This window comes from Nematocida major (genome assembly GCF_021653875.1).
Source record: "Nematocida major strain JUm2507 chromosome Unknown 2366, whole genome shotgun sequence".
NCBI lineage: Eukaryota > Fungi > Microsporidia > Nematocida > Nematocida major.
Genome location: NW_025952932.1, coordinates 1 through 27,622, shown reverse-complemented (window position 1 = coordinate 27,622; position 27,622 = coordinate 1). Strand labels below are relative to the sequence as shown.

Here is a 27,622-nt window from a genome sequence, read left to right as displayed (position 1 = left end):
ATTGGTTGAATGATGAATTGTTATTGGTTTGAAAGCCTGTCATAAACAATGATAAATTAAATACACAAGTGTTTAAGCAGGTCGAAAAGGAATAAAGGACGTTGTTTCACCCGATTAATTCCTGTAGTACAACCCATATAACTGGGCTGTTAATTGATTGATCTACTGGTTACCCCCCACTAGACACCAATGAAGCCCTAGACCAATGTTCTACCACAGATTGCCCAGTTGGCTTGCGCTCCCAAGCCTCAGACAGCGCAGCTGATGGCTTCTTTCATCCAAGTCTGAATTTGGGGGTGCACCTGCAAAGTTGTTTTTTAAAAGTCTGCCCAAAGTGCGCCTGCTTTGTTTTGATACAAGGTTTTCCCATTTTTCGTGTTTCAAGCCTCTGTATACATCAGACACAACGCAAACAATTAGATAATATACATTTTAGGGCGTGGTGCAAAAAAGAAATAAAATAAAATCTTCACAATAAACACACTCTCTCTGTGCATAATTATACTCTAGAGAATGTAGACATTATATTTTTTCCTGGATGCAAGACACAGCAATAACTAAACAAAGGCCAAACCATAGACCAAGAAAGCAGAAATTACTCACACAACAAGCACAACAAGACACTACTATACACAATTCCGTTTATTTTTGGAGCCCTGCACCACACTCTTCGCATGCGACTTTGATGCGGGCTCACACTATAAAGCCCTTCTTTCTCAGATCGGCCTTAACCTCTAGGAGCAGCTTTTCGTCCGTTTTCTTAAGGTACGAGAACAGGTACTCAAAGTATGACCTTCTCTGGAGAATTGACAGGCCGGGTATCCACGCGGTGAAGTCGCTTATAACATCCCCGTTTTCCGCAAAGAACATTTTATCCATCGCGTCTTCGATCTCGTCTTCTGTGAAGGCCGTGCTGCTCTGCAGGGCGTCAAATATAAAGACAGATACATCACCAGGCACGCTCTGCAGATAGTTCAGGTAGTGCCTGCATATTGCGTCAGATCCCTCCTCTTTAAGTATGGACATTCGGTCGCTCGCTTCGTACTGTTTGTCCCACACGCTGCTCTTTTCAGATATTCTGCCTATGCGTATTTTAACGAGAAAGTCAAACTCAACAAGAGGCAGTGCCTCAACATGCATGCAGCAGTGCTCCAGAACCCGAGTGCATGCCCCATCAAGTGCGCCTGTAGAGTTGGCTATGCACCACAGATCGTATCGCAGTGTAGGAAAACCAGAGCAATCCTTCGACACCTCATTTGAAAGCGGTATTTTCCCGTTTTGCAGGCTGCTTTTTCTACTTACATCGCGGTGCATGCACACTCGCTTTATGCCCTTTAAAGCCACTTTTAGGGCAATGCACTCCTGCTGTGTTGGGATCGACTCCTTGTCTTTTTTGTGCTTAATCAGCTTCCTAGCGCTCTTGTACGCTATAAGTATGCTCAGCATTATGCTGTGAACACTTAGCAACGAGCTGATATTTTCCATTTTCTTTCTGTTCACAAAGCATGTAACAAATACGTTTGCTGCCTTTCTGCAGTGATCGTATATAGAGATGAGGGAAGACCGGTCAGTTCGTGCGGCAAGTGCCTGTGTGTGCAAGTGCCTTATATACTCGCAGTATGTGGGCGCATCAAAAGGCCGGGCAGCAATTGCGCTTTCAAAGTCTCTCTTGTGCATAAACACTCGGTATGCCTTCTCAAAGAATAGGCACTCCTGATTCGGCAGTATGTACAGGCGTCCAGGCCTCTTGAGGGCTTTTCTAACAACTTCCACCGACCGCATAAAGCTGTTCCCCGGCACATGCACGACACTTCTGTCCGGAAGTATGACCTTGCACTTTTTAAAGAGGCACTTCTGCTTCAAAAAGTACCCGAAAAACGATGCATGCACACAGTCCGACAGAAGCAAGAGACAGACCGCCTCCGAAAAGTTAAAGTACTCCCTCACAGGAGAGACGCCTCCCTCAAAAAGGGCTTTTATTTCCTGCTTGGAGACTCTGTGCGTGTACAGGCATGCCCGCAGAAAGTACGACTGCATAACAGGCGATGCTCGGACAAAGGCGTGCTTTATCTCCTCAAAGGGCACGCTCTGAATCCCACAGTATGCAAGCAAGACCAAGTTGTACTCAGAGTTTTGCAGAGACTTTCTGAGCACTTTACTGAGAATGTAGTGAATGCTGTTCTTTATCCCGGACGAGGGCGTGTTTAGCTTTTCCAAATTTTCCAAACGATCCGACGGGGGGGCAGGCCTGGCATTATTCCACAGGAAAGGGCTGTCCCCGCACGAAAAGCTGTCGGAAGTGCTCTCTGAGCTCTCGCTAAAACTGCCGTTTTCAGGGCCAGGTTCTGCTTTTCTCCCAAACAAGGCCAATTCTGGCCCCACATCATCCCCAAACAAGGCTACATCCCCAATTTCCACGTAGTTATTTTCATGCACGTGCTGAACTACATCGTCTGAGCTAAGTTCATCGCAGAGGTATCCCACTAGCACACTGCACAAACTGTTTATATCGGTATTGTACACTTTGCAGATGCAGGTTTCTCGCACGCGGTGCCTGTGCTTATTGCAGAACAGCCACGAGTGTATCTTATTCCGCACAGACTTAACGTATTTCTCCACTTCCGCATGCCTATCGCACAGACACAGGTATTTCAGGGCAAATTCCACCATTTGCGCAGAGAGTGCATGAACAGGCACATACTCCAGCAGGACTATGCACATTTTATAGAGGGAATACTCGCTGTCGCAGAATGAAAGCGTGCACGCGTGCGAGGAGCAGAAATCCTCCAAAACAGACACGATGATATAGATTGAGGAAAATGTCTTGGCATCCTGTGGAGAGTCATCCCCTGTCTCCTTCTCCCTTTTCCCAAGCACACCAGAAAGTGCATCCTTGGAGAGTGCAAATCCATCGATTTGCGAGATCTCATTGGACACAATCAGCGCGTGCATCCTCCACATAATCGCGTGTACGTCCCCAGAAATCTCTTCCACCCTGTCCACGTGCGAAAACTCTATTCTGTGTTTTGCCTGGATTCCAACCCGTACACTCTCCATGAGAACAGAGAGACTTTTCTTTTGCATCCTGTTTATGCAGAATATGCTATTTATGTAGTCTCCCGTGCTGTTATAGTGCTCTAGTTTGGACTCTTCAGAGGGCGATAGCTCCCGTATAATGTGCTCGCACGCTTCCAGGTTCCCCTCAGAAGTCGCAATTCGGAGAGCATTTGAAGCTGCAAGCTCCTTTACCTTCCAGCCATCATTTTTTCCCTCCAAAGTGCACTCAGCCACCGCCAGCAACTCTTCGAGTGAGCCATTTCTAAGCCCAACAATGTACTTTTGGACCCTACTTTCGCTCTCCCCGGGAGTGCTTTCTTCATTCTCTGCTGTAAATTTCATTCTGAGTGCATAAAATTTTTATGCACATAAAAGAAGAAGTAAAGCAGACGCTAATACACAACGACAGCATCTTGCTAGTGTGCAAAAACACGGTTCTAGTCCACGCCCTGGAAACAGGCAAGCACATAAACACGCTGGAAAACAAGCACAGCAAATACCATCCATACAACAACAGAATATACACGATAGAGAACAGAAGCATATGCGAGTATAGCCCAGAAGAGAACAAAGAAGCAAAAATATGCGATCTTGAAAATGTATTTGCAAAATGCGAAAACATCGCACCTGAAATCGTGATTTTAGGAAAATATGCATCTGATCTTTCCAGGCTGCGGAGCCACGCACTCGAGCACCCGAAAGCAGGAGTCACATACGCCCACATAAGCAGCACGCACGTGCACTTTTATGCCGTGAAAGAGAGCAGTTTGCACATTCTCCACGCGCACAGATACAGTGGAGAAAGTGGAGAAAACGAGGGAAAAAGCACTTTCTGCCCTATTCCATTCGCTCTCTACAAATGGCACAAAGACACGCTGTATACACTGCACGGGAGTACTCTTCATGCACACGACGTGCTTGCAGGAGAGTCGAAAAAGGTCGCAGAGTTTCCGGGCGCAGAAATCACAGCCCTGGAGGTCACGAGTGCTTTTGTCGCGGCAGGCACGAAGTGCAGCCAAATCATGATCCTGAACCTGGCCTCGTCTTTCCTCCAGAAGGTAGCGTATTATTCTTCCCCTCTTTTCTCCTTGGACGCCCTCACAGAGAGCATAATCGCGTCAAAGGGAGAAGACGGAAAGATCATAACCGTCGACTGCAACTCCCTTCTGAAAACGTACATCTACACGGACCAGACGAAAGTCCGGGACCGATTCACCCCGCACGAAGAAGGCACACAGAGTACAGTTTCCCCGAATGGATACATAGTCCTGGACAGAAGAGCAAGCATTCGGGTTATTAACATTCCCACGCGCACAAAGTACACCCTCTACAAGACACACGGGGCAAAGTGCATCCCCGTGGAGGCTGTGCGCAGCGATGAAGAGTCCAGGTTTGTCCCCACCTTCAGCGAGGCCAACAAAAAGCGCGATATATGGCTCGATGCGAAGGAGGAAAAAGAGGAGGGCAGCACTTTCGCATATTGCATGGATAATGTGCTCGTGTTTGTGCGAAATGAGAAAGTGCTCCGGATCGTGGAGGAGCCCAGCAGGATACAGCAGGTTCTCTACTCGAACGGACACTTGCTCGTCTCGGTCGTTGACTCGGAGGAGATGGAGGTGATTCGCGAGTACTCGGTCGAGCAGAAGCCAAGAATGCGCCATAAAATGTACAAGATCCTGCCGAATGGCGTGGAGAGAGTGTACAGCGGACTCGTAGAAGCAGAAGGAGACATAACGGGAGTGCACGTGGGGGATACGACCGTTCTGACCCTGCAGGCAGCAGAAGAAGTGCGCACGCAGGAGCACATATACCCAATGGGAGAGATAGTATACTGAGGCACGCACACAGCACGAAATAAAGAGATAGTTATAGGCAGTAGTATATGCGCAGAGACAGAAATAGACAGAAATAGACAGAAAAACATATAGAGTGCCCGCATAGAGTTGCTGTTTATATAGGCAGTAGATGTGCTTTGGCAGGCAGGGATATATTCTCTGGCAGATGCAGTCTTTTCAAGAAGGAAATAAATAGATCAATGAAAAGATGTTTTTGAAAATAAAATTCCCACTTGGCACTTCCCAGGCTGCACTCAGAGCGTAAATTGGAAAATAAAAAATAAAATAAAATGGAGTGTGGGTGGAACAAGTGCAAAGAAGTCTTTCAAGACCAGAAGGACTTTGCTACGCACGTGAACAAGCACATACGGGAAACAGATGCCAGATCGTGCATGTGGAAAGACTGCAAAAAAGTGTTTGAAAAGAAAATAAGCAAATGCACGCTGCTGACCCACATACGGGTCCACACGAGGGAGAAGCCTTTCAAGTGCTCTCTCTGTGCTAAGGAGTACAGCCGGTCTGATGCGCTGAATAAGCACATGAAATCGCACGAGCAAATAGCAGCGGATGAGAATGTGTATATAAAGAAGCTGGCATATCTCTGTGTTTTGCAGCAGGAGATAGAAGACAGCATCCTGCACGCCCAGGAAGAGTACAAAAGGACAATCGTGGAGAACGAGGTCCTGCTGGACTACATATGCAAGAGCAAGAGAGGACCGAATAACCCGAATAGAGCACGCCCCCAGCACACGCGCAGCTAAACAAGCTGCAGAAAGCCCAGAAAAGGGCAGGCATAAGATGCGATGCCGGAAAACTGCCTGCACTTTTGCAGATGCTAATTCAAAGCGTGCCCTGTTTGCTTTGCAGGCTTTCTTTAGGAGCTGCATCTTTGCATCGCTGCATCTTTCTGATTTTCCGGCTTAGCGCACTCGGGATGCGGATCTTTGGAATTTTGCCATGTTATATGTGAGAGCAGGTGCTCGTAATTGTTATTGCTTAGACGGGCCTAATTAAAGGGGCATAACTTAGATATTAAGGGATAGATTAAATAATGTCTATAAGCACTCCAATAAAAAAGGCCTGAATTTCAGTTAGAACTTCCACTATTACAACTGCCACTTTAACGCCCTGATATTTGGCCAGAAATGACTAATCTTACTCGGCATAGTTGTAAAAGGGTTTGTATAGCAGAGGCATAGTTTAAGCTTCTGGCCATCCGCCCAAAGTGGGGCATGCATAGAGCCTACTATGATACACAAACTCCTATACTGTGTAGTCAGCTAATCCGCAACCCATGGGATAGGGAGGCGCAAGTCGGATCGATAGGCTCTTTGACTCTCCCGACGATGTGCCTGAAGTGAGATATTCGGAGAGTGGATCTAGGAAAGGCATAGAGCCAGAGAGAAGATAAATCAATAGATTCAAAACGTTAGTATAGTAAGAAGAAAAAAGAGCGAGTCTACAAACAAGTGCAATAGTGAAAAATAAAAAAGACAGAGAGCAGGCCTTGAAAAGAAAGAAGAAGTTTTTATAGCAGAAATAGTACTGATTTACGCAGGAATAGTGCAGTGCATATGAGAAAAGCAGATGCATCCAGAGTATTTGAGAGCTGCACGACAGGAGATAAATTCCCTTTCTTAGAACTCTCGTGCAGAGGGGCCGGGAGAGGGCATCTGCTTAGAAAAAGCTGCGGGAGAGATGGAAGTAAATCACAGCTACAATGCGAGATAATTAGCCAGAGACAGCACATTATTAGCTTGCCTGTAGTTGTAGGCATTTTATGCGTATTGGCTCTGGGATTTCCATTCGAATAAACCCGTAGAATAAATTTGATGCAGCCTTCAAACTATATATAGAGAAAATACGTGTCTATTTATGGAGTCAATGACAATTTTAAAAACAAATAAGAAGTCTGATGGTAATGCGTATGTTATGCAACTTGATGAAAAAGAGGAAGAAGCAAGCAAGGTCTTGTCGATATGCAAGAAGGTGCCTTACTTGCTTCTAATCGTGGTGGAGTGTGTGCTTGTGGGAATTGCATGGTTTTCTATTATCTCAATAAAGAGAAAATATTATACACACGAGTCTACAAACTAAACCCGTCTAAAATAAATCGTGTGTTTACAGCTTTTTTCACGTTTTCTTGGCAGAGAGCAATTCGGCAACGCTAAGCAGAGAGCATGGCAGGTATCACTACGGAGCAAGGAATTTCTCCGATGGTGTACATTATTCTCAGCACATTGGAAAAATAGCGCATGCCTATGGACTTTCCTGCCTTTACTCTCCCAGCTTGAAGTGCTGGCTTATTTGCTCTCTGCTGTTATTTTTGCATATTACACATGTCAATCTATGACTTGCAATTATTAAAGTGTAATCTAGCAATATTTGTATCACATTTTTATTATCACGGGTGGTTGAAAGCTATATATAGATGGAGTAATTGGGTGCTATGGAACTAGAAAGCATCTGCGCAGAAAACAAAACTATGGAAGACTGCCCTATACTGGAGACGGATATTAATGAAGCGCCAGAAACAAGACGGGGACTAATGAAGCTGGCTTATGCGATTCAGATAGTATTCACCGTGGTCTACTCAATAGTGCTTTTCATCTTAGTATTATTCGGGATTTGGGCGATAACCCGTGACGAGCTGGGAACAGTGATCAGAGACCAAAACCCGAAATAAAGCAACAACTATAACGGACTAGAAATTCCACTTTTGTACTTTCCCCTTTTGGAAATTTGCCACTCTTATTCTATTAAATCTGCAACCTAAAGTATAAATTCAGTGATTTCTGTAAAAATTTGCAGGCACAGAGAGACAGCACAGAGCATAGATATGCCGGCTGCATAAAAAACGGAAAATCATCATATTAATAGCACATCAGCTAACAGATAACAAACAAAAACAACCATATCATCTTATTATACTAGTAACTAACTAACATACTAACATAGCATAACTAACTAACTATCTTACTAACTAACATAACTAACTATCCACTAGTTTACTATCTTACTATCTTACTAACTAACTATCTTACTAACATAACTAACTATCTTACTATCTTACTATCTTACTATCTTACTAACTAACTATCTCACTATCTTACTATCTTACTAACTAACTATCTTACTATCTTACTAACTAACTATCTTACTATCTTACTAACATAGCATAACTAACTATCTTACATACTAACATAGCATAACTAACTAAGCATCAGCCTGCATGTATTGCTTACTGTACTATCTCACTTTATGCACTCTTTGGGATATATTTTCTTTTTCGATTATATTTTTATGTGCATTTCTTTGCTGCCAAAGAGCGTAATTGAGAGTATTTCCGCAGGGGAAGTCATCACGTCTCCCACTGCCTTGGTTAAGGAGTTGTTGGAGAACAGCCTGGACAGTGGCTCTACATTTATACGGGTATCTTTAACGGACAAATTACTTGATAAAATCCAGATAGAAGATAATGGCTCCGGAATAGAAGAGCACGATCTGCCTCTTCTGTGCACGAGGCATGCAACGAGCAAGCTCTCCACGCACGAGGACCTATCGAGCATATCTACGCTTGGGTTTCGGGGTGAAGCCCTTGCTTCTATTTCCGTGCTCTCTAGGCTGTCCGTCAAAACAGCAACCTCCGAGGGCGTGGGCTGCGAGTGCACGTACAACAACGAGCTCCTGTCCAGCAAAGTCCACAAATCCGCCAGAAAAGGCACGACCATCCTTATATCCGACCTATTCTACAACGACAAGAACAAGTACTACACGTACTTAAGCAGCAAGGCCGAGCACAAGAAAATAGTCGCTCTCATAACGAGGTATTCGCTCTGCTACACGCACGTGTCGTTTGAGGTCGTCTCTGGAGCAGGCACGAAAGCGTACAATCGAGTCCCCAGCAGCAAAATAGCAGCAATTGGAAGCGTATTCACGCAGGAGCTTGCAAATGAAATATCGGTTCTCCACGTGCAAGTTATGGATACGACATGCACATGCTACATTACGCACACGAACATCTCCCTGAGCACGGGCGTCTTTATTATGTTCATTAACAAAAGACTCGTCGAAATACAAAGGGTGAAAAGAAGGCTTGTTTCCGTGTACAAGGAGATTCTTGTCAAGGGAAATCCGTTCATATACCTGGACGTAGAGACCCCTTCGAACACGGTCGATGTGAACGTGCACCCGTCAAAGGTCGAAGTCTACATGCAGAACGAGGAGGCCCTTCTTGCAGCAGTCGAGCAGAAAGTGCGGGAGCTCCTGCAGACGCACAAGAGACTCGGAGGATCCGTCCGGGAGTGGAAATCCTCAGCAAAGGGCAGGCCCACTCCAAGTGCCACAGACGCGGATATCCAGAGAAGCGACAGAAGCAGCCCCGAAATGCCTGCAGAGGGGAGAAAATCAGAACAGCATATAAATAGCAGCTTTATAGTGACGGGTGCGGAGAAAAGCAGGCCCGAAATGCCTGCGGATGGGAGTGCGTCTGCAAATTACGCAGGCAATGCACAGAACGTCTTGCAAGACCTGTATACGCAGGAAAGTACCTCGCAGGACCCCGCTCAGAGAGAGTCTTTCCGCAACTCTCCTGCGAAGAGGGTCCGTGCTGACGGGAAAGCCAATCCGCTGAGCATCTTCATGAGCCAGCCCCGCGACGAAAGCAGCTACAGCCAGGCAAGCGAGAGCATTTTCATGTCGCAGCCCCCTGAAGCCTCGAGTGATGCCTCTCCGGCGCAGGAAACAGGCTCGTGCTTCCTCGCAGACGGGATCTTCGTGGGAATGCTCTCCAAAAAGTGGGGGCTCGTTCAGAGCGGGCCTGATCTGTACGCAGTGGACCTCCTGGAGTCGGTTGCCCACTTTTTGGAGCAAACTCCCCCGGCAGGACAGATTCTTTCCGTCTCCTTCGATCCTCTGGGGGAAAGGCAGAAAAGCGGAGAAGTAAAAGTCCGGGCTGTGGAATTTTCATCAGACGCATCGTGCCCTGATAAAATGCACTTTTATCTTCCATACGCCCTCCCGGAGACTCTGGGCCCTGCAATTGCGCGCGCCCTTTCTCTCGCCCTGGCCCTTCCCCAGAAGGAGACACTCCGGGCGTGCACCTGCCGAGTGCTTTCTGCTTTTTTCCTCGAGGACTCTCCGCTGCGCCTTTTTAAGGCCCTGAAAGGAGATCTGAGCAGCCACCAGTCGAGAAAGCTCTCGTCCTCGCAGACGCTCTACCAATTATTCAGCAGATAGCCCCCAATACGCGTTCTCAAATTTGCCCAATAGGAAAAAATTGTCTATTTATTTTTGGTTTCTGTGCTCTGCATGAAAAACATATACGCACACGGGAAGTCCCTCAGAGAAAACTACAAAAGCAACCACAAGCGAAGCCTGGAAGAGAAAGACGCCTTCTTTTCAGAGCAAGCGAGAGCGCTCTTGAGCTTCTCCAAGGACTTTTCCAAGGCGAGTTTCACAGACACTGAGCGTGCTGAAATCCGGTGGTTTGAGGACGGGGAAATAAATGCCTGCTACAACGCAGTGGACAGGCACGCCGAATCTACGCCCGATAAAGTCGCGATCATCCACGAGGACGATTCAGAGACACTCACAAAAATCACGTACGCAGACCTCCTCGAAAGAGTCCTTGTTTTTGCGAACTATCTCTCGCAGAACGGCCTGAAAACAGGGGACACCGTCTGCATATACATGCCCATGGAGCCAAACGCCCTCGTGGCAGCACTCGCATGCGCCAGGCTCGGGCTCCCACACACCGTCGTCTTCGGAGGGTTCAGCGCGGAGAGTCTTGCCCTGCGAATGGAGGACTCTGACGCCGTTTGGCTCATCACAGCAGACACCGCAAAGAGGGCCGGAAAAACAATCGACTACATCACGAACGTCTCGGACGCGATGCAAATTCTCAGCGCAGGAGAGAACAAAGCCCTTAGGGGAATGCTCATCTGCAACAGGGAAGAGATGCCTGCGGATAAGATTACGCAGCTCGCAGCCTTTGTTCAGAACGTGCACACGTTTTCCTCCCTCCAGAAAAATTCAGGCTTTATCCCGTGCGTGCCCGTGCCCTCTGAGAGCGTGCTCTTTCACTTGTACACGAGCGGAAGCACAGGAAGGCCGAAGGGGCTTTCCCACAGCACGGCCGGGTATTTGCTGTACGCTGCCCTTACGACGCTCGTGTGCTTTGACGTGCAGGAGAACGACGTCTTTTTTTGCACCGCAGAGCTTGGGTGGATCACAGGGCACTCGTACGTGATGTACGGGCCGCTCACACTCGGAATTACGACAGTCGTTTTTAGCGGAGTCCCCACGCACCCGGACCCGCTCAGACTCTTCCGGGCCGTGGAGAGAGTCAAGGCCACGCATTTGTACACAGCCCCCACGGTCGTGCGTCTCCTGCAGAAGTCGCTTCCGGACTTTTTGGTGCGCCCGTACGACGCAAGCGAGTCCCGGGACGACCTTACGCCCGCAGTGGATCACGTTCCAAATTCCCCCGTGAGCTCGCGCTCCATTTTCTCAACGGGGGGGAACGACAATTTCAAGCGGGAGAGGTACTTCAGAGAGTACGCTCCGGGGACGGAGTACGACCGCCTGGACTTGTCGTCCCTGCGCGTCCTTGGGTCCGTCGGAGAGCCCATAAACAAGGGCGCGTACGTTTGGTTTAGCATGTACTTCGGAGACGGAAAGCTCCCAGTTGTGGACACGTATTGGCAGACGGAGGCGGGAGGGGTCATGCTTTGCCCCGTCATTGGAGTCTCGGAGTACAGGCCGGAGAGCGCGTCTTTCCCGTTCTTTGGGATGTGCCCGAAAATATGCAGGAAAGAGAGCACGGAGGTCGAGGAAGTCCCTGCAGGGGAGATGGGCGTGCTTTTGTTTTGCGGGTTCTGGCCGGGGATTGCACGCACGATCGTAAAGAACCACGAAAGGTTTAAGAGCGCATACCTCCAGTACGAGGGACACTTTTACACGGGAGATGAGGCGGTCGTTGACCAGAGCGGATACTTTTGGATACGCGGAAGAATCGATGACGTCATTAACGTCTCTGGGCACAGGCTTAGCACCGCGGAGATAGAGAGTGCAGTTTGCTCGATCGAGGGCATTTCAGAGGCGGCAGCGCTCGGAGAGGAGGACGAAGTCACGGGGCAGGGAGTGACTATTTTTGTTGTGAAGGCACAGGACGTGCCAGATGAGGTCATTTTCCCGCAGATCCGGCAGGTGCTCAGGAAGAAGATCGGGCCTGTCGTGGCCCCGAAGAGAATGTTTGCGTGCCCAGAGCTGCCAAAGACAAGCACCGGAAAGATGATGCGGAGAGTCCTCAGGAAAATACTCGAGGGAGAGGACGTGGGCGACATAAGCACGTGCATAAACCCTGGCTCAATAGAGCACGCACAGCAGGAGGTGAGCTCCCTGAAGACGCCGCTCCAGTAGCGCAGTAAATAAAAGACACACGAAAATATTCTCCAGAGGCGAGCCCCGCAATGCTTGCAGATGTAACTTGCTATCTTGCTTGGCCGTACACTGCCGCCTTGTTGTTGCTACTGTTTGTTCCTATTACTGTGCTTTCTACTGTTTTGCTATTTCCTGCTGCACTAAGCATTGCCGTCTTATTAGCATTGCCATTACTAACTACATACTATTATTGTTCACTAACTTACCATTATAGCATCACCAATATTGATATCCTAACATTTCATATGCTAAGTGCCAACCTACTTACTACACTGTTATAGCATCATCACTGTTGCTAACTTGCCATTATTACAACATCTTGCTATTTTACTATTGCTTTCTATACTATCTTATTATACTGCTATAGCAGCAATAACTAACTAACTTACTATACTATCTTATTATTCTACTATACTTACTTACTATACTAACTTACTAACTAACTTACTTACTATACTAACTTACTAACTAACTTACTTACTATACTATCTTATCTATCTTATTCTACTAACTAACTAACTTACTATACTAACTTACTTGCTATACTATCTTATTATTCTACTAACTTACTATACTAACTAACTATACTATCTTATTATACTAATTGCTAACTGACTTACTTACTATACTATCTTATCTATCTTATTCTACTAACTAACTAACTTACTTACTAACTTACTATACTTGCTAACTTGCTTATTATACTAATTACTTACTTACTATACTAATTACTTACTTACTATACTTGCTTACTTGCTTACTAACCAACTTACTTGCTTATTATTCTACTGTTGTTTACTAACCAACTATTTTTATAGCATCATTGCTATTGTTATTTTACTATACTAATTGCTTGCTACTGTCTTATTGATCTTTTATGCTTACTGCTTACTAACTAACTATTACTGTTTTACTGTCTTAATATCTTGCTAGACCAATTGCTATCGTACTGGCATGCTTTCTGCCTGGACTACGCATGGCTTATTACTTATTGAGATTTTGTTTTCTTTTTATGGAGGCCCGTCTAAGCACGTACAAGGCAGGACACGGCCCGGATGAGCTGTTTAGCGAGAACCTAGACCAATTCTGGCACACAGACGGAAACCTGCCGCATTATATAGAGATAGAGTTTCCCGTGGTGATGAAGCTCGTGGAGATACGCATGAACTTGGGATACACGCAAGATAAGAGCTACATCCCGAAAGAGATCGAAATACGCTGTGGGAAAACAAGAGACGGAATTGGCTCGCTTAAAACAGTCATGATAAGCGATAAAATGCCTGTTGTAGGGATCCCTGTGAATGAAGAGTGCTGCTTTCTCCAGATGATCATTCTAAGCAACCACCAGGAGGGCAGGGACTCGCGCATACGCGGGCTGTCCCTTACATTTCTAGATTGACCCTGTGCTGTCTCTCTGTGCCTGCAAATTTTTACAGAAATCACTGAATTTATACTTTAGGTTGCAGATTTAATAGAATAAGAGTGGCAAATTTCCCAAAGGGGAAAGTACAAAAAGCAAAAGTATAAAAGACGCGCAAACTTTTGGACCAGAACATTTGCGAGAAACCAAAATAAAAAGCAAAAAGTGTAAGAGTGGAGCCGAACCTGCGCACTGCAGAGATGCCTGCATGTGCGCGAAGACTTTGCCTCCGCAGGTGCCCAGCGCGCTATAACCCGAATATTGGAAGAATTCGCACTCCTCTGTGGATATCGAATTTGCTTTCTCGTTTACTCCTTCCTGCAGGCTTCTTCTAAGTAAAAGGCGCTCTCCTGGGAACTCTGCACTGAATTCAAAGACTAATTGGAAATACAATAATGCATTTATTGCCTGGAGTGTGCTAGACGGAACATAACCACACGGGTTGAATGCGCCTGCTTTTATAAGCCCTGCAAATACGCTCACTCTAGCGCTCTTAGATAGTCCTGTGATACGCTTAGCTGCGTCAGGAATGTGTCTGGGAGATTCTTCTTCATTTTAAGCGTGATTTTCCCGGGGACATTCCCATTCAGCGAGACTGACATGCGTATGCGCGTGTCCTCCTTCGCGGCAGCATCCATCACGGAAGTGCTTTTGCAGAAAAAAGAGCAGAAATTTGTGGTGGGATTTCTTGGTATGTAAATAACCCTGCAATTGGTTATAAAGACAGAGCCACTGTCTGATTTGTGCCAGTACGTGTCGAATAGACCCCCTTCTCCAACTACGATGTGAAATCCCACAGACTCCGCAGTGTATAGAAGCATTTCGTTGTCGTCTAGGGGCAGCGGTGTCCCTGCTTTGGTGAATAAACACATGTTGAAGTTCCTGTACGACTCTCTAAGCATGTGCAAACAGTCTCTTTTTATTTTTATTTTCTATAAATACGCATGCGAAAAATATTTTCAGTAATGACTTTACTTTACAGAATCATTTGTATAGTAAGCATGCCACTGATTTACTTCTTAAATTAGTGCCAACTCGATACTGGGATGAGGAAGAACAACTTCGCTTCTTTAATTAGAAGGTAAGGCAGGAGTGTCTTCGGACTCTTCTAGCTTTTTTGATGAACTTATTTCCTCCGGAGGCTACTCTGTTGAGGGAGAAGTGAAGTATTCTGACCAGTGTTATAAATTAATATCTTCGTGCGGAGCTGTAGGCTATTTCCAGGTTTGGCGAGTACTCACATGCGCTAGCAGACGCAAGAGCGTGCTTTTTTATGCAAGAATTGTGCCATGGAGTCCACTTTATACGCGATGCTAGAAGGGAAAGCCAAGAAAAATAGCGGAAATTCCAGTTTATTATACCGGCAGCAGCTTAGAGCATATGAGCAGTATTGCAAAAAGAGCACTTCCCTGGACTCCCAGACTTACGCTGGAGCTTGCCCCGGATGTAGACGCTGCGCTTCTAGTAGAAGCATACGATGGATGCGCGCATAGTTTTTGCTTGCTGTGGATTCGGGTGTGCTCCGCCAGTGTTATATTCCCGTAGAGCAAAGACTTTTCTTCAGCCTCAGTTTTTTCCTTGAGGCATTCGCTTGCTCCGCCCTTGCATACGGTCTCTAGCCAATACACGTATGACTCGTAGCATTTGTTTGCTTTCGTCATGTGGCGCATCAAGACTTTTTCCAGGGGCTTAAGCGGCTCCAGACTCGCATTTATGTCGATCTGCGTAAATGTTTTCTCTGGCAGGACTACAACCAGCTCATCTGGGTATATGCGCTTCTTTACCATTTCGCACAGCGCCTTCACATAGGCTAAGTCCCACTCTATCGTCTCCATTGGAGTGTCCCACGCCTTATTCAGCCCGAGTTCTACGGTGGATTCGTCGTAGTCAGCTAGCAGATCGTAATAAAAGCAGTTAGAGTCTGCGCACGTGTAAAACTGCCTGAATGTTTGGTTTCTGATTAGGTCCAGAATGGAAGCACCAATGCTGTTCTCGCTTCTGTTTTTTTGCGTTATGAGCTTGATCTCCCCGCCGCCAGAGTTTTCGTTCATAGCAGTAAGTGCGCATTTCACGCTCTCTGTAATCTCATCCATATGCCTAAACTGCTCAAGCATGGAGAAGATCTCGGCCCGAAGATGGCTTGCAGCTATTCTGTGCGTTATTTCTACTTTGGGCATGCATTTCAAGAGGTTGTGCGCCTGCGTGTACTTCGTGTACGTTGAAATCATCCTGTTCAGGAGATTTTCACACACAGAGCTGTATATGAATACGGGGGCAGTGAGAATTTCACCGACCCTCGCATCTCGCAAGCCGACAGAGACATTCCGGGTTTCTATGATCTGGGCCAGCATATCCCTCAGGTTGGAGTAGTAGTTTTTGGTTTCCAGGCACTGCATTGCCTCCATGTGCAGAATTTCGTACCTGTTGTCGCGGTTTCTGGAGATTTTTCTAAGGTACGCCTCGCCTATGTTCGGATTCAAGACCCCCAGCAGGTTCATGTACTGCTCTTCAGAGTTTGTGCACGAAAAGCGAGACATTTCTATGTTTGTAGCAGGAGATACATTTTTTCCGTCGTACATACAGTTAAACCTGGCATCTCCGTGCGGAATATAGCCAAATCCCATGTTCTTTGCGCTTATTATCGTATGTCTTAGCTCCACCAATCGGTCTTTTTTCTCCGGGCCAAGAACGCTTTTGCTCACTACAGCACCCAGGCGGAAAGAGTCTCCGGGCCTGTCTCCTGTTAAGCAAAGCATCCTATCAGAAACATTCGGTTTTAGCTGGCGCAGCCCCGTGTAGGCATTTCTCGTGGCCCCACAGGTGCTGCTTCTTGGTCTGCTAATAGCAATTCCTATTGAAAAGAGAATAGTGCCCATAGAGACTAAACAGAGAATTAAAAATCCTATTTTAAAGAAATTCATCTCTTTCTTTTGGTTTATTTTTCCATGCTTTTCTAGTTATATATGCTAGAATTAATTTGATTCCATCAGGCCGTTGGATCAATATGATGTGAAAAGGTAAATTTTGAAAGTTCACTACAAGAAAAAAAGTCCTTTTATTTAAGAAGTTCTGCAAATCTGCGCATGTCCTGGAGTATTTCCTGCTGAAGCCAGAATTCTGGCTTCTGGATTTCTGTGCTGCTCCAGGCATGAACAAGGCAGCGCATATGCCCCGTGCAGAGTCGACTGTCTCTCGAGTGGGAGCTCCTATGGGCGCATATCCAGCCTGTTTTTTCTTCTATGAAAGAACTTTTTCGCTCCAAACGCACTTTGTGTGCATTTATAGCGCCTGCCAAGCCACAGATGGGTAGCTCACGGCGTTCTGGGCACACTGTGGAAGTACAGCATGCCTTTGTGAACTTCGTTTTCCGCTGGAAATTTAGCACTTTCCGCCCTGCAGAGCTTCCTCTAAATTTTCAGCTTTTCTTTTCTCGTGCAGTTTAAGCTGCAAGCCCTCGATATGTGAAGAAGGACGGACACTTCCCGCACAAAAACAGCCTGAATGCATCGGGTCGTGGGAAAACAGATTTAAGTCTGTTTTGAAGCATAAATATTTGGGCTGGAAAGCGTGCGATCACTGGAAAGTGCGGGAAACCCCCGCAGGAAAAGCCAGGACTCCGTGCAAAAGGCCAGAGCAGCACTGCAGGGAAAGATACATATTCGGGTTAGGTGTACACGTGCATGATCGCTGTTCTGCCGTCTCTGCAGGGTTTTCCGCGTTTTCTTGTTTGTTTGTCTGCGTCTCCACGTAGTATACACAAACAAACGCCTTTTGTATATAACCCCGAATGCAGTAATGTGGATGCAATTTGCTCCTTCAGTCATACACACGCTCGAAGACGCGCAGAAGATTTCAGGGGATAAGAAAGTACATTTGAGCAGTGCAGAGCCACTTTACGCCCAAGAGTCCGCGAGAAACAAAAGCGCCGAGGACATATTCGCAGGCGCCAGCACATTCAGCAAGAAAAAGAGCATGCATCGGCCCGTTATGTTGACAGTTACGTACTCCAACGAACTTTTGTTTAGCGCCAGAGAGATACCCAAAGATGCGTATACGATCGTTGTAAACGAGAATACGCCCGTCCCCTTTAACGACCTAAACACCGCCATGAAGGAAAGCATGCGCATTGAGAGGCTTCTAATTGAAAAGCTAGAAAGAAATGAAAGTGTGCAAAAAAGTCTGTGTTTTTTAACTACAAGTACGGGTTTATTTTACATAAGCAAGCAAAGACTGCTTGGAGAAATACTCAAGACACAGCGCAAGATAGAGCGCATCCGCGCCCTCACTCTTTTGGCCGTGCAGGCGCCCTTGGAGGCATTTATTAAGAAGCTGTGCACGCTGAAAGTAGTAGCTGACATTGCATATCCGGAAGAGTCCAGCCGGGTGAGTGCGTAGAAAGCGGAAGATAATAAACTGGCCAGTAAATATACGAACTAATACGCAGGGAGCACTCAGAAGGCACTCCATGATCTTTTAACGGAAAATATTCCTCGAATAGCCCGAATTATCTATGGGCAAAATACGGCTATTCCCAGGAAAGGAGAGTCTATTTTCATTTCTACTTTATTCTATTGTGACTTTAGGCCCATTTCGAAGAACTTCGCCGGCATTACAGAGATAAGCACCAGGCCGGGTGCTCCTATGAGGTTGAATGCGACTGTAGCTGCTATTTCCTGGTTGAAATGCGCCCATCTGTGGCCAAACCGAATGAAAGCATCCAAAGGCACCTGAGAAGCCATTGCAAAGAACCCGAGCCCCCTGCATTTGAGGAGATCCCCAATAATATACTCGTGCACGGCTCCACTCACTATAAATATGACCAATTTACTGCTTCTTATCGTTATATTTCTCTTGATGAGGTTCTTGTGGACGTGCCTGCGTATCCACTTGTACACCAGGGAGTTCCAGTTTCTCCAGTATCCAGAGACTGATGCATTCCACCACGCGCCGAAGAAGTTTCTGTCTCCAAACCGCGTGAGCTCGCTTTGCAGGCCGTATGCCGCTATAAAAACGAGGGAAAAGACGGAAACCCACCCTAAATTGCACCACATAAAGACGCTCACGTACTTGTCCACTGTCAGGTCCTCCCAGAAGGAAATTGCTGCATTTCTGCAGCGGACTTTCAGGCAGTAGTAGGAAAGCACTGCCAACGGCCGAATCATAAGCGCATACATAACGACAGAGTATACGGATATGCTTGGGCTCATGGGATACGCACTTTGGTAGCAAAGTGTGGGCAGTGCTATAAACCTCCACACGCTCACGGCTTCATTTGGCTTGTCGATGATGCGATCGTCTGGCCCCAGAATTGCACTTTCCCGCGTCGAGAGAATGTACGAAATCCCCTTCATGAGCTGGCAAATGCTTAAATATCGCAGCCCCAGCCCGACAAAGCCCTTCGCAGTAAAGAGGGCAACGACAGTCTCCAAGGAAATGCATGCAAGTATTACGCTGTAAATAACGAGGGCTTCCAGGTGCTCGGATACTCCGTATAAAATCCCCCACCTGAAAATATTCACGCCAAGAAAGCTCAGGATTGCTGCAGGGCTTATGCTATCCTGGATATCGCTGTGCATGAGCGCAATAACTCTCTGGGGCCTGCTGCTAAAGTGGACCTGATAATTTATAAGCACAAGTGCAACCATTATCCACGCCCACCCTCCTTTTCCAACTTCCACCCTATCGAGTATTTTACTATGCTTGTGGTGTGCACACTTACTATGCACTCTATTCATATAAAATATTTGTATTAAAACAAATAGAAAATATACTGTAGATATGTTCATTAGAGAAGTGAATAGAGAAAGCACGGCAAATGTAAATTGTAAAGGAGCAAATATTTTGTGTCTTTTATGCAACTGTGAAAGCACTGTTGTATCCCGAAGAAATAGCAAGTGGATAAGTCTGTGCTATGTGGAGGTGCTGGAGGTATCTAAAGATAGGGCGTATCCAGCATGCTCCCACTGCAAGAATGCACTTCCACATGAGTTTACAATTTGCAGAAAGTGCAGGCATATCATACACAAGCCGAATACAGAGTGTGAGGAGTGCAGATAGGGATATATCTGGCTTGCTCTCTGTACTAGTTTCAGCGGGACTTTCTGCTTTTCTTGCAAGTGCAGGAACTGCGAGAGTTTGCTCGATTTATTCGGGCAAAAAATTTACAGCATGGGAAGAACGCAGCAGGAGAGGCTCTCGCAGGCAAAAAGGTCTGGAGGGCACTTGAAGGTGCACAAAGGGAAAAATTTCAACCGGGAAAAGAAGAAGCTAAAGAGAGGGAAAGTTCGCCTGGGGAAAATAGACACATCTGTGCAATCGTTTAAATTTGATGATTAAAGGCAGAGGCGGAGTATCCGGGATGCGTCTTGTGTAAGCCTGCTGCATCTAAGTTTCTGCTCCAAAATAAAGAAAGACGCATTTACAGGATTTCAGGGCAGTATTTGGCATATTTACAGGAGAGTTCTCCAATGCACAGCAAAAGGTGATTTACTTAATATCCACTAAGTGTTCTTTAAGTATTCTTTATTCAGTTATGCCCTAAGTATTCTTTAGTTATTCTTTAAGTATTCTTTATTCAGTTATTCCCTAAGTATTCTTTAAGTATTTTTTATTCAGTTATTCCCTAAGTATTCTTTAAGTATTCCTTATTCAGTTATTCCCTTGGCATTGTTTATTACCTGTTGTTTATCCGCTGTAAATGGTCTAATGTGCACTTTATAACGGGGAAAGACTTAAGCAGGCAGAACTTGCACAAACAGGAAATTTATGAGAGCATTCCCAGATGAAAAATTCAGTTTTTTATTGGCTTTATTCCGCATGAGCACTCCTATGCTAATAAAGAGCACTCTATAACGGGAAAAGGCTTAAGCAGGCAGAACTTGCACAAATAGTCGAATACTCTGCCTTTATTTCGCAAGCCTCCTCCTGTCTCTATATTCCTTCTAGTACGCCCCATTCAGTATTTCGGACGTCCTGTGGAGAGTCTTTGAGATCTCTTCCCCCTCCTTCCGCGGGAAAGCAGCTTCTCTCTTCAGGAGCTCTCTCAGGACTCTCTGCACGACCCCAAAGAGCGAGAGAGAGCGCACCCACCGCATGGCCACTTTCGCAAACTTCTCCATCTCCGCAGAAACTGCTTCCACGAGTGCTGAGATATCATCTTCCTGCTTAACCTCCCGGAGAGCAATTCCTGCCTCCCTGAGCATGTCCAGTCTGTAGTACTCGAGTGCTGCCAGAACGTGCATTCCCCCCTTCGTGTAGGAAATTGCCCTCTGTTTTGCCAAGTACTCCTCCTTCTTTTTCTGCTCTTTCTCCCTCTCGATCTCCCACGTACTGTCTCTGACGAGGCAAATGGAGGGGCCAACGGACAAAATGTACTCTCTCTCTGCGAATGCTCTCATTGCCCAAATTCTCTCATTTTTCAACTCCGTCATTCTCATAGCAGCAAGTTCCTTATGCGTTGCCAAGTTCCAGATTCTGAGGACTCCGTCTGAAGTTGCTGTGAGTGCTCTCTCTGCGAGGAGGGTCTTAACAACGGATGCATTATGCTGCAGGATTGTGCTTGCTCCTGACTTCCAGAATCTTGCAGTTCCATCGACGGATCCACTGAGCATTGCGCTCTCATGCGTGCTAAGGGCCCAAATCCCCTTCCTGTGCCCGGATAATTTGCTGCACACTTTCCCCGTGAAGTCCAGGGCGGAGATCTCCTTTGCCTTGCTGCTGCAGTGGATTTTTCCGTTGAAAATGCAGATTCCCGTTACTTCCGTCTCCCCCACGGATGCTGTGAAGAGGAGAGAAAGATCTTCCGCCCTCCATCCACTGACGATCCCGGACTCGTGCCCGGAAACGAGGACTCCCGCGTGCAGGCACAGAGCTGTAACGGGAGACTCTGTTTTTGCGTCTAGAATGGGCCTTACAGGGGAAGTACTGCTGGAAGGAGCCTCGTACTTCGTGATATAACCGTCTTTAGTCCCGCTGAAAAAGTGGGTTTCATCAGCATCGCACAGGGAGAGAGTGCAGTCTGCATTCTGGGAGGCGAACATTTGCCCGAAAAATGCGCATTTACTTGCCTCTGTGTCGGGGCTCTTTGCAATTGCGGATATTTCCATTGCCCGGATAAACCTGCTATTTGTTCCCACGATGAGCCTATTCCCCTTAACGAGCATATCCGTTATTTCGTCGTTATTTCCCACGAAAATTCTATCTGCAAATTCCTCCTCCAAAGAGCAGATCAAAAGATCGCTTTCCTCCGTTGTCAAGAGGCACTCCTCCCCGAAGACGTGGATTCCGTTCACTGCGGGAGTATCCAGGGCTTTCCTCCGGGTAAGTTTCATCTCCTGGTCCAGGAAGAGCAGGGAGTCAGGACTCGCCAAAATCAGGGCCTCCCCAAGCGCAGATCCTGCGACTATTGGAGCCTGGAGGTTTCGCACGAGCATATCACTTCCTATCGCGTGCTCAATCAGGAGTCCATCTCCTCCTGCCGTTAGAATCCTGTTTCCCACGCTCCCAACGAAGGAAACACTTCCCGAGTGGCAGGAAGTCTCCCTATATATAACGTCTCCGTGGAGGTTGAAAAGAGTCACACTCCCCAGGGCGTCTCCCACTGCGAGGATCTGGCTCCCGACTTTGTACGGCCTTTTAGCAGACGCCATTTCCACGCACTTCACAGCAGAAACAAACCCGTCCACTTTTTTGTGCAAAATTACATCTTCCGTCTCTGCATTCACGAGAAAAACAGAGCCCTCCGCAGTCCCCAGGAGAATCATACCGCTCTGGGCATCAGCACATCTCACGATGCTATTCTTCATGATGCTTCTAAGCATGCCACTATTCGGGCTGTATATGTAGACGTCCCCTGTGACTGTGGAGATGAGGACATCCCCAAAAACCGGGAATACTCTCACGATTTCGCTCTCCACCTCCTTCACGACCTCTATTCGGCCACTTTCCGCGTGAGTCCCCACCAAAGCACTATTGTATCCCGTGTATAGAGTCCTCCCTATCATGCAAGCCCCAAGTGCGTTAAATATTGGCTCTATCCTAGCCGTCTCTCGAATGCCCTCTGTTTTCTCTGGGTTCATAAACTGCGAAAATATTTTCGCATAAATGCGCTGCAAATTTTATCGGGAAAAGCGTAGCTTCTGCGGACGAAAAGTCTCCATTTTTCTCGGGCAGAACTTTCTGGGCAAAGCCAATTTATTTACGAGCCTGCAGAGGCTGGAGTGCAGGCAAATGCAAAAGGGCACTTTAATACTCCCGAGTGATTTTCCGGCATCTTCTGGGACTTTCTGCTTTGACGATTTCCTGGGAAATTCCTGCAGTTTCAGGTCGATATAACTGCTGCACCTACATGAAAGGCGTTGCTATTTTGCTCCATCTATCAGGGTCTTCCTCCTGGGACTCTGTCTTTGCCTTTTTCAAGAGGGCTCCGTGCTTCTCGCTCATTCCCTCGACTCTTCTAAGGGCTCTCTTCATGGGGGGTCTTTTCTCCTTTGCTGCTCTGACCTCTCCCAAGTCGATTCCGTATGCCTCCTGGAGTGCGTCTACTCTCTCTGGGTCCTCAATCAGGAGTCCAACGATTGCTGCTCTGGTGTTTTCGTCTGAGTTTGTTGCGTATGCGCTTACAAGGACGCTTACCATTGCCCTCAATACGTCTCTGGCGTACTCTGATGCTTTACTTCCTGCGATTACTCCCTTGACTCCCTGCAGGACGCTTCTAACGGGGTATTCTCCGAATTCCACGAGATCGTAAAGCACCTGTCCCTCGACTGGGGACTTGCACTCTGCTGCGATGCTTCCCACGATGCTCTGCACTGCACTTCCGTGAGCGTGGTCATTTTCCAGCATCTGCCTCTCGAGTTCTCCCTTCGCCCGGATCCACATCTTCTGGAGGAAAGCCTCGTGGACTTTTTCCTGGAGAAACGGGAGGATTTTAGCGACTTTTCTGAGCTCAACTACGCTTCCTGCGTCTATCCTGGAGAAGACTTTCTCCAAAACCTCCCTCCCAAAGAGCTGTACTGCGTCTACTCTGGCCTTTTTCAGGGCGCTCTCCCTCTCCAGGAGCTTACTCAGTGCCTCGATCTCATTTATGATCTCTTCTCTCGCGAGCAAGTGCCTGATAAATTCGTCAAAAAGCCCAAACGCCAAGTGCGGACACTTCTCTATCATGCTAATAAATGCGACTACGCCTTTTCCTGCGAAGTTATTTACTGCTCCCAGGACGAGGCTGTCTCTCTGCATGAGAAGTCCCAAGGAAACTGCCAAGTCGATGCTGTAGAAGTTATTTGCTGCGAGTGCTCTCTCGTACAGGGCGAGGATCTTCTGGTCTGAGACTGTGCCCATTTCGTGCATCATTTCAACGGCTTCTCTAACGGCATTGCACTCCTTCTGTGTCTTCATCTGTGCCTTCTCCAGGGAGTGCAGTGCCTCTCCTGCGTCCTTAAAGACAACTGCCTGTTTCAGGTCCAGGAATGGATTTCCTGTGTAAACTGGGCAGATCAGGTTCCTGATAACGACTTCTGCGAGGGAAGAAGGCATATTCCAGTGGCACTCTCTGAACATTTCCGTGTTCTGCTCCTTCGCCAGGGCCCCTACTGCGCCCACTACTCCGAGGACTCCCTCCGTGACTGCCCTGTTTTCCTCTCCCTCCGAGTCCAGGGCCTTTGCCAGGCGAACGACGAATTCCGGGTACGGAACTGCCAGAATACCTGAAAGATCGCAGGATTTTTGCTTGCAGAAACTCCTTATAAGTTTCAGGTAGACTTTCAGGAAAGCCTCTATCTCTGCCGAGTCCATCTCCTCAAGGAAGAATATGCACTGACTCACTGCCTTGTACGCTAGAGGGGCGCTTTCTCTCCCAGATCCTTCGAGGATGTTTACGTTATTTCCCACGAAAGCAGCTGCGAGTGGCGGACTCTTCGTGCAAAGGGCGGAGAGTATCCCGTGGAAGAGGCTGGGATTCGCATTTATCGTGATATTTCTGATGAATCTGGAAAGTGCCTCGTTTGTGGCTGGGTCTTCTCCCTCCAGGGTCTCCAGGAGAAGGACTGTGATGCGGTCGTTAACGATGTCAAGCCTATTCATAAGCAGAAGCACCTCCAGAACGTCTATTCTGCTGCCGCACTGGTACAACAGTGTGAGCAAGTTTCCTTCTATCTTGGAAATTGCTTTTTTTAGTTCGTATCTTCTTTCTTCCGTTATTTCCAGGGAGTCACTCACAAGTTGCAGGAAGTTCTTCAGGGCAAGGACTCCCAAGGGGTTTCTGTTGTGAATGAGCGCGGAGAGAGTGTTCACGAATTGCGGCATCTTTATGGGCCAGTAGAAAAGGGCTGCGGAGGAGTACAGGGAGGCTGCCTTGGAAATCTCCAAATGCGTAGAAAAGTGTACACTTTCCAGGATGTACTGGACACTTTCCAGGAAATTATCCAACTCCTGCTCGGTCCTGGGCTTGTTTAGGCTTTTCTGCAGCAAAATAAGACAGTAGAATTTTCCCATGGAGTCTTCTTCCTGCATTCTTTGAAAGATAATAGTCCGCCTGTCTTCCGTTTCTGTGTAAGGAAGCAACTTATCCTGGTCCTGCTGTGTTACTTGCTTTTTTAGTGATCCAATAATACGCTCGAGGTTTACAGCACTGTAGTCCATTACAAAAAATTTAAAAGAATAAAAGAATAAAAGGGGAAAACCCCGAATTTTGCCTGCAGAGTCCCAGGGCCTGCAGAAAGCGGGCGGAAGCCATTGGAGCAGCAGGGAGAACTTTTTACGCGGGAAACTCCATGTCAAAAAAGCAGAAGAAGCCTGTGGCGGAGTGTGCCTATTTGTTGCACAGTGCATGATAAGTCGCAGAGGAGCAGGGGCACAATCTACTGTGCACTGCATAAAAAGTCTTGTTATGACGCACTGCACAGTAAATAACAGAATGTTTATATGAAATATGACGCACTGCACAGTAAATAACAGAACATATTATGACTTACTCTACACTGCACAGTAAATGCTAAGAATCATTGCATAACTTACTCCACACTACACAGTAAATAACAGAACATATTATGACTTATTCCATACTGCACAGTAAATGCCCCGATTTGTGATGCACTGCGTAGCAAATAGCACACGTCATGCTAAAGTGCCCAGTAAATCCTAAGAGTGCTTTACAACTTACAGTGTCCACAGAGGAGATCTTCGTGCCCGAGCACTTGAATCCTCCCAGCACGAACCCCAGAATCCGCGTCTTTTCTCGAAATTCCATTTCCGAAATTTTTCTTTGTTATGGGCATGTTTTCCTCGCTCCGAAAGTACTTGAACCTGCGGACAATGCACGAGTCCCCATGCAGTGGAACTGTCTCCGTCTCCCTCGTGAGAGTCCCCCGAAATAGAACCGTCTCCGTGAGATTCGGCACTGAAGAGGCCGTTTTACACGTGAAAAACCCCATCGCAGAGTTCGATGTTTTCCCGAATGCAGCCAGAACCCTCTCAATAGACGCCCAGGAGTACGAAATATGCACAAGAACTCTAGAGCTAGAGAGTACAACCGTCAAGATAGAACTGACAAAGCACAAGCTGAAAATACAGCCCACTGACTTCACGCGAGTAAAGCTCCTAAGCGCTGGAAGGTCTAAGGTCTATCTCGTACGGTACAATCCCTCGGGGCGAACTTACGCGTGCAAAGTCAGAAAAAAGTCAGAGAAAAATCACGCCCTCGTAAACGAGAAAAACCATCTCGTAAAGCTTAAAAGCCCATTTTTAATTCCCCTTTTAGCCTCTTTCCAGTCGGAGAATGAGCTTTTTCTTGTTTTCCCGCACTATAAAAGAGACCTTTTCAGCCTTCTCGAGGGAGGAAAACTTCCTGAGAGAGTTGCACGGGTGTACTTCTGCGAAGTACTTGCAGGACTCGAGCACGTCCACAGGATGGGCATCATATACAAGGACGTTAAGCCGGAAAATATCCTTCTAGACGGAGGGAATCACGTGGTTTTGTGCGATTTTGACGCTTCTGTGAACGCGGAGAGTGCGGGAATGGCGAACTTTCAGGGGACGCTCGAGTATATGCCCCCGGAGGTTTTTACAACGGGGAAATACGGGCCCAGCTACGACTTCTACACGCTGGGAGTCCTCCTGTACGAAATGATCGTGGGAGAGACGCCCTTCCAGCGGGGAGAGAACGAGGATGAAGACGACCTCGTGAATAAGATCTTGTACGAGGAGGCGGAATATCCTGGGGTGAGTGCAGAAATTCAGGTGCTAATTTCAGGTTTGATGCACAGAGACCCTGGAAAGCGCCTGGGAAGTGCTGGCGTACGAGGGAGTGCGTGGCTGCAGGGAATGGACTGGGAGAAAGTCCTTGGGAAAGCGTACTCCATCGATGTCCCTGCCCCAGAGAGTGAGGAAAAGCCCGTGGAGGACGAGAGCGTGGAGGAAGACAGCTGCAGGAATACGGTGCATGGATTCACGTGGATGGCCGAGGAGTGGGATGAGGAGTAGAATAAGGAAATAGAAACACCGTCATAGAGTAAAGAGTATAGTTATATCTAAGTTATATCTAAGTTATGAGATAGTTGTAATGGGATGAGTATAGATAGTTGTAATGTGATAAGTTATATGTATATATAGTTGCATGAATAAGTTATGAGTATAGATAGTTATTATAGTGAGATATAGATATAATGTGATAAGTTGTTATAATGTGATACCTTGTAGAAGACAAATAGTTATGTCAGGATAGATAGCTATAATATGGTATAAGACGATAACTTCCCTACTGCATCTGCTTTCTCCTATACTCTCCTATGATTTTCTCTTCTGAAAATTCTTTTTTGTTTTTTCGTTTCACCCCATGGAGGACCAGTTCATAATACGCCCCCCGGAAAGCATA

General features: G+C 46.9%; 15 protein-coding genes across 15 annotated transcripts; 9 read left to right on the top strand and 6 right to left on the bottom strand.

The window, feature by feature from the left end:
• Positions 1-693: 693 nt before the first annotated feature.
• NEMAJ01_2080 (uncharacterized protein) lies at positions 694-3,399 on the bottom strand (the record flags this gene model as incomplete). The annotated part of the gene is made up of 1 exon (XM_047915918.1): positions 694-3,399. One exon carries the CDS (start codon positions 3,397-3,399, stop codon positions 694-696), a length of 2,706 nt encoding a protein of 901 aa, XP_047771875.1.
• A 20-nt stretch (positions 3,400-3,419) lies between these two features.
• On the top strand, positions 3,420-4,892 carry NEMAJ01_2079 (uncharacterized protein; the record flags this gene model as incomplete). The annotated part of the gene is made up of 1 exon (XM_047915917.1): positions 3,420-4,892. The coding sequence occupies one exon, from the start codon at positions 3,420-3,422 to the stop codon at positions 4,890-4,892; it is 1,473 nt and encodes a 490-aa protein (XP_047771874.1).
• Positions 4,893-5,182: 290 nt separating this feature from the next.
• NEMAJ01_2078 (uncharacterized protein) lies at positions 5,183-5,653 on the top strand (the record flags this gene model as incomplete). Its single annotated transcript, XM_047915916.1, has 1 exon — positions 5,183-5,653. The coding sequence occupies one exon, from the start codon at positions 5,183-5,185 to the stop codon at positions 5,651-5,653; it is 471 nt and encodes a 156-aa protein (XP_047771873.1).
• Positions 5,654-8,195: 2,542 nt separating this feature from the next.
• On the top strand, positions 8,196-10,130 carry NEMAJ01_2077 (DNA mismatch repair protein MLH1; the record flags this gene model as incomplete). The annotated part of the gene is made up of 1 exon (XM_047915915.1): positions 8,196-10,130. One exon carries the CDS (start codon positions 8,196-8,198, stop codon positions 10,128-10,130), a length of 1,935 nt encoding a protein of 644 aa, XP_047771872.1.
• Positions 10,131-10,202: 72 nt separating this feature from the next.
• Positions 10,203-12,314, top strand: NEMAJ01_2076 (acetyl-CoA synthetase; the record flags this gene model as incomplete). The annotated part of the gene is made up of 1 exon (XM_047915914.1): positions 10,203-12,314. One exon carries the CDS (start codon positions 10,203-10,205, stop codon positions 12,312-12,314), a length of 2,112 nt encoding a protein of 703 aa, XP_047771871.1.
• A 1,033-nt stretch (positions 12,315-13,347) lies between these two features.
• On the top strand, positions 13,348-13,734 carry NEMAJ01_2075 (anaphase-promoting complex subunit 10; the record flags this gene model as incomplete). The annotated part of the gene is made up of 1 exon (XM_047915913.1): positions 13,348-13,734. The coding sequence occupies one exon, from the start codon at positions 13,348-13,350 to the stop codon at positions 13,732-13,734; it is 387 nt and encodes a 128-aa protein (XP_047771870.1).
• A 500-nt stretch (positions 13,735-14,234) lies between these two features.
• On the bottom strand, positions 14,235-14,657 carry NEMAJ01_2074 (uncharacterized protein; the record flags this gene model as incomplete). The annotated part of the gene is made up of 1 exon (XM_047915912.1): positions 14,235-14,657. One exon carries the CDS (start codon positions 14,655-14,657, stop codon positions 14,235-14,237), a length of 423 nt encoding a protein of 140 aa, XP_047771869.1.
• Positions 14,658-15,110: 453 nt separating this feature from the next.
• NEMAJ01_2073 (uncharacterized protein) lies at positions 15,111-16,631 on the bottom strand (the record flags this gene model as incomplete). The annotated part of the gene is made up of 1 exon (XM_047915911.1): positions 15,111-16,631. One exon carries the CDS (start codon positions 16,629-16,631, stop codon positions 15,111-15,113), a length of 1,521 nt encoding a protein of 506 aa, XP_047771868.1.
• A 919-nt stretch (positions 16,632-17,550) lies between these two features.
• On the top strand, positions 17,551-18,150 carry NEMAJ01_2072 (uncharacterized protein; the record flags this gene model as incomplete). The annotated part of the gene is made up of 1 exon (XM_047915910.1): positions 17,551-18,150. The coding sequence occupies one exon, from the start codon at positions 17,551-17,553 to the stop codon at positions 18,148-18,150; it is 600 nt and encodes a 199-aa protein (XP_047771867.1).
• Positions 18,151-18,323: 173 nt separating this feature from the next.
• NEMAJ01_2071 (diacylglycerol O-acyltransferase 1) lies at positions 18,324-19,490 on the bottom strand (the record flags this gene model as incomplete). Its single annotated transcript, XM_047915909.1, has 1 exon — positions 18,324-19,490. One exon carries the CDS (start codon positions 19,488-19,490, stop codon positions 18,324-18,326), a length of 1,167 nt encoding a protein of 388 aa, XP_047771866.1.
• A 43-nt stretch (positions 19,491-19,533) lies between these two features.
• On the top strand, positions 19,534-19,812 carry NEMAJ01_2067 (uncharacterized protein; the record flags this gene model as incomplete). Its single annotated transcript, XM_047915905.1, has 1 exon — positions 19,534-19,812. One exon carries the CDS (start codon positions 19,534-19,536, stop codon positions 19,810-19,812), a length of 279 nt encoding a protein of 92 aa, XP_047771862.1.
• Positions 19,813-19,923: 111 nt separating this feature from the next.
• NEMAJ01_2066 (uncharacterized protein) lies at positions 19,924-20,091 on the top strand (the record flags this gene model as incomplete). Its single annotated transcript, XM_047915904.1, has 1 exon — positions 19,924-20,091. One exon carries the CDS (start codon positions 19,924-19,926, stop codon positions 20,089-20,091), a length of 168 nt encoding a protein of 55 aa, XP_047771861.1.
• Positions 20,092-20,696: 605 nt separating this feature from the next.
• NEMAJ01_2070 (U3 small nucleolar RNA-associated protein 13) lies at positions 20,697-22,832 on the bottom strand (the record flags this gene model as incomplete). Its single annotated transcript, XM_047915908.1, has 1 exon — positions 20,697-22,832. The coding sequence occupies one exon, from the start codon at positions 22,830-22,832 to the stop codon at positions 20,697-20,699; it is 2,136 nt and encodes a 711-aa protein (XP_047771865.1).
• Positions 22,833-23,097: 265 nt separating this feature from the next.
• NEMAJ01_2069 (uncharacterized protein) lies at positions 23,098-25,392 on the bottom strand (the record flags this gene model as incomplete). Its single annotated transcript, XM_047915907.1, has 1 exon — positions 23,098-25,392. The coding sequence occupies one exon, from the start codon at positions 25,390-25,392 to the stop codon at positions 23,098-23,100; it is 2,295 nt and encodes a 764-aa protein (XP_047771864.1).
• Positions 25,393-26,019: 627 nt separating this feature from the next.
• NEMAJ01_2068 (ribosomal protein S6 kinase beta) lies at positions 26,020-27,231 on the top strand (the record flags this gene model as incomplete). Its single annotated transcript, XM_047915906.1, has 1 exon — positions 26,020-27,231. One exon carries the CDS (start codon positions 26,020-26,022, stop codon positions 27,229-27,231), a length of 1,212 nt encoding a protein of 403 aa, XP_047771863.1.
• Positions 27,232-27,622: the final 391 nt, after the last annotated feature.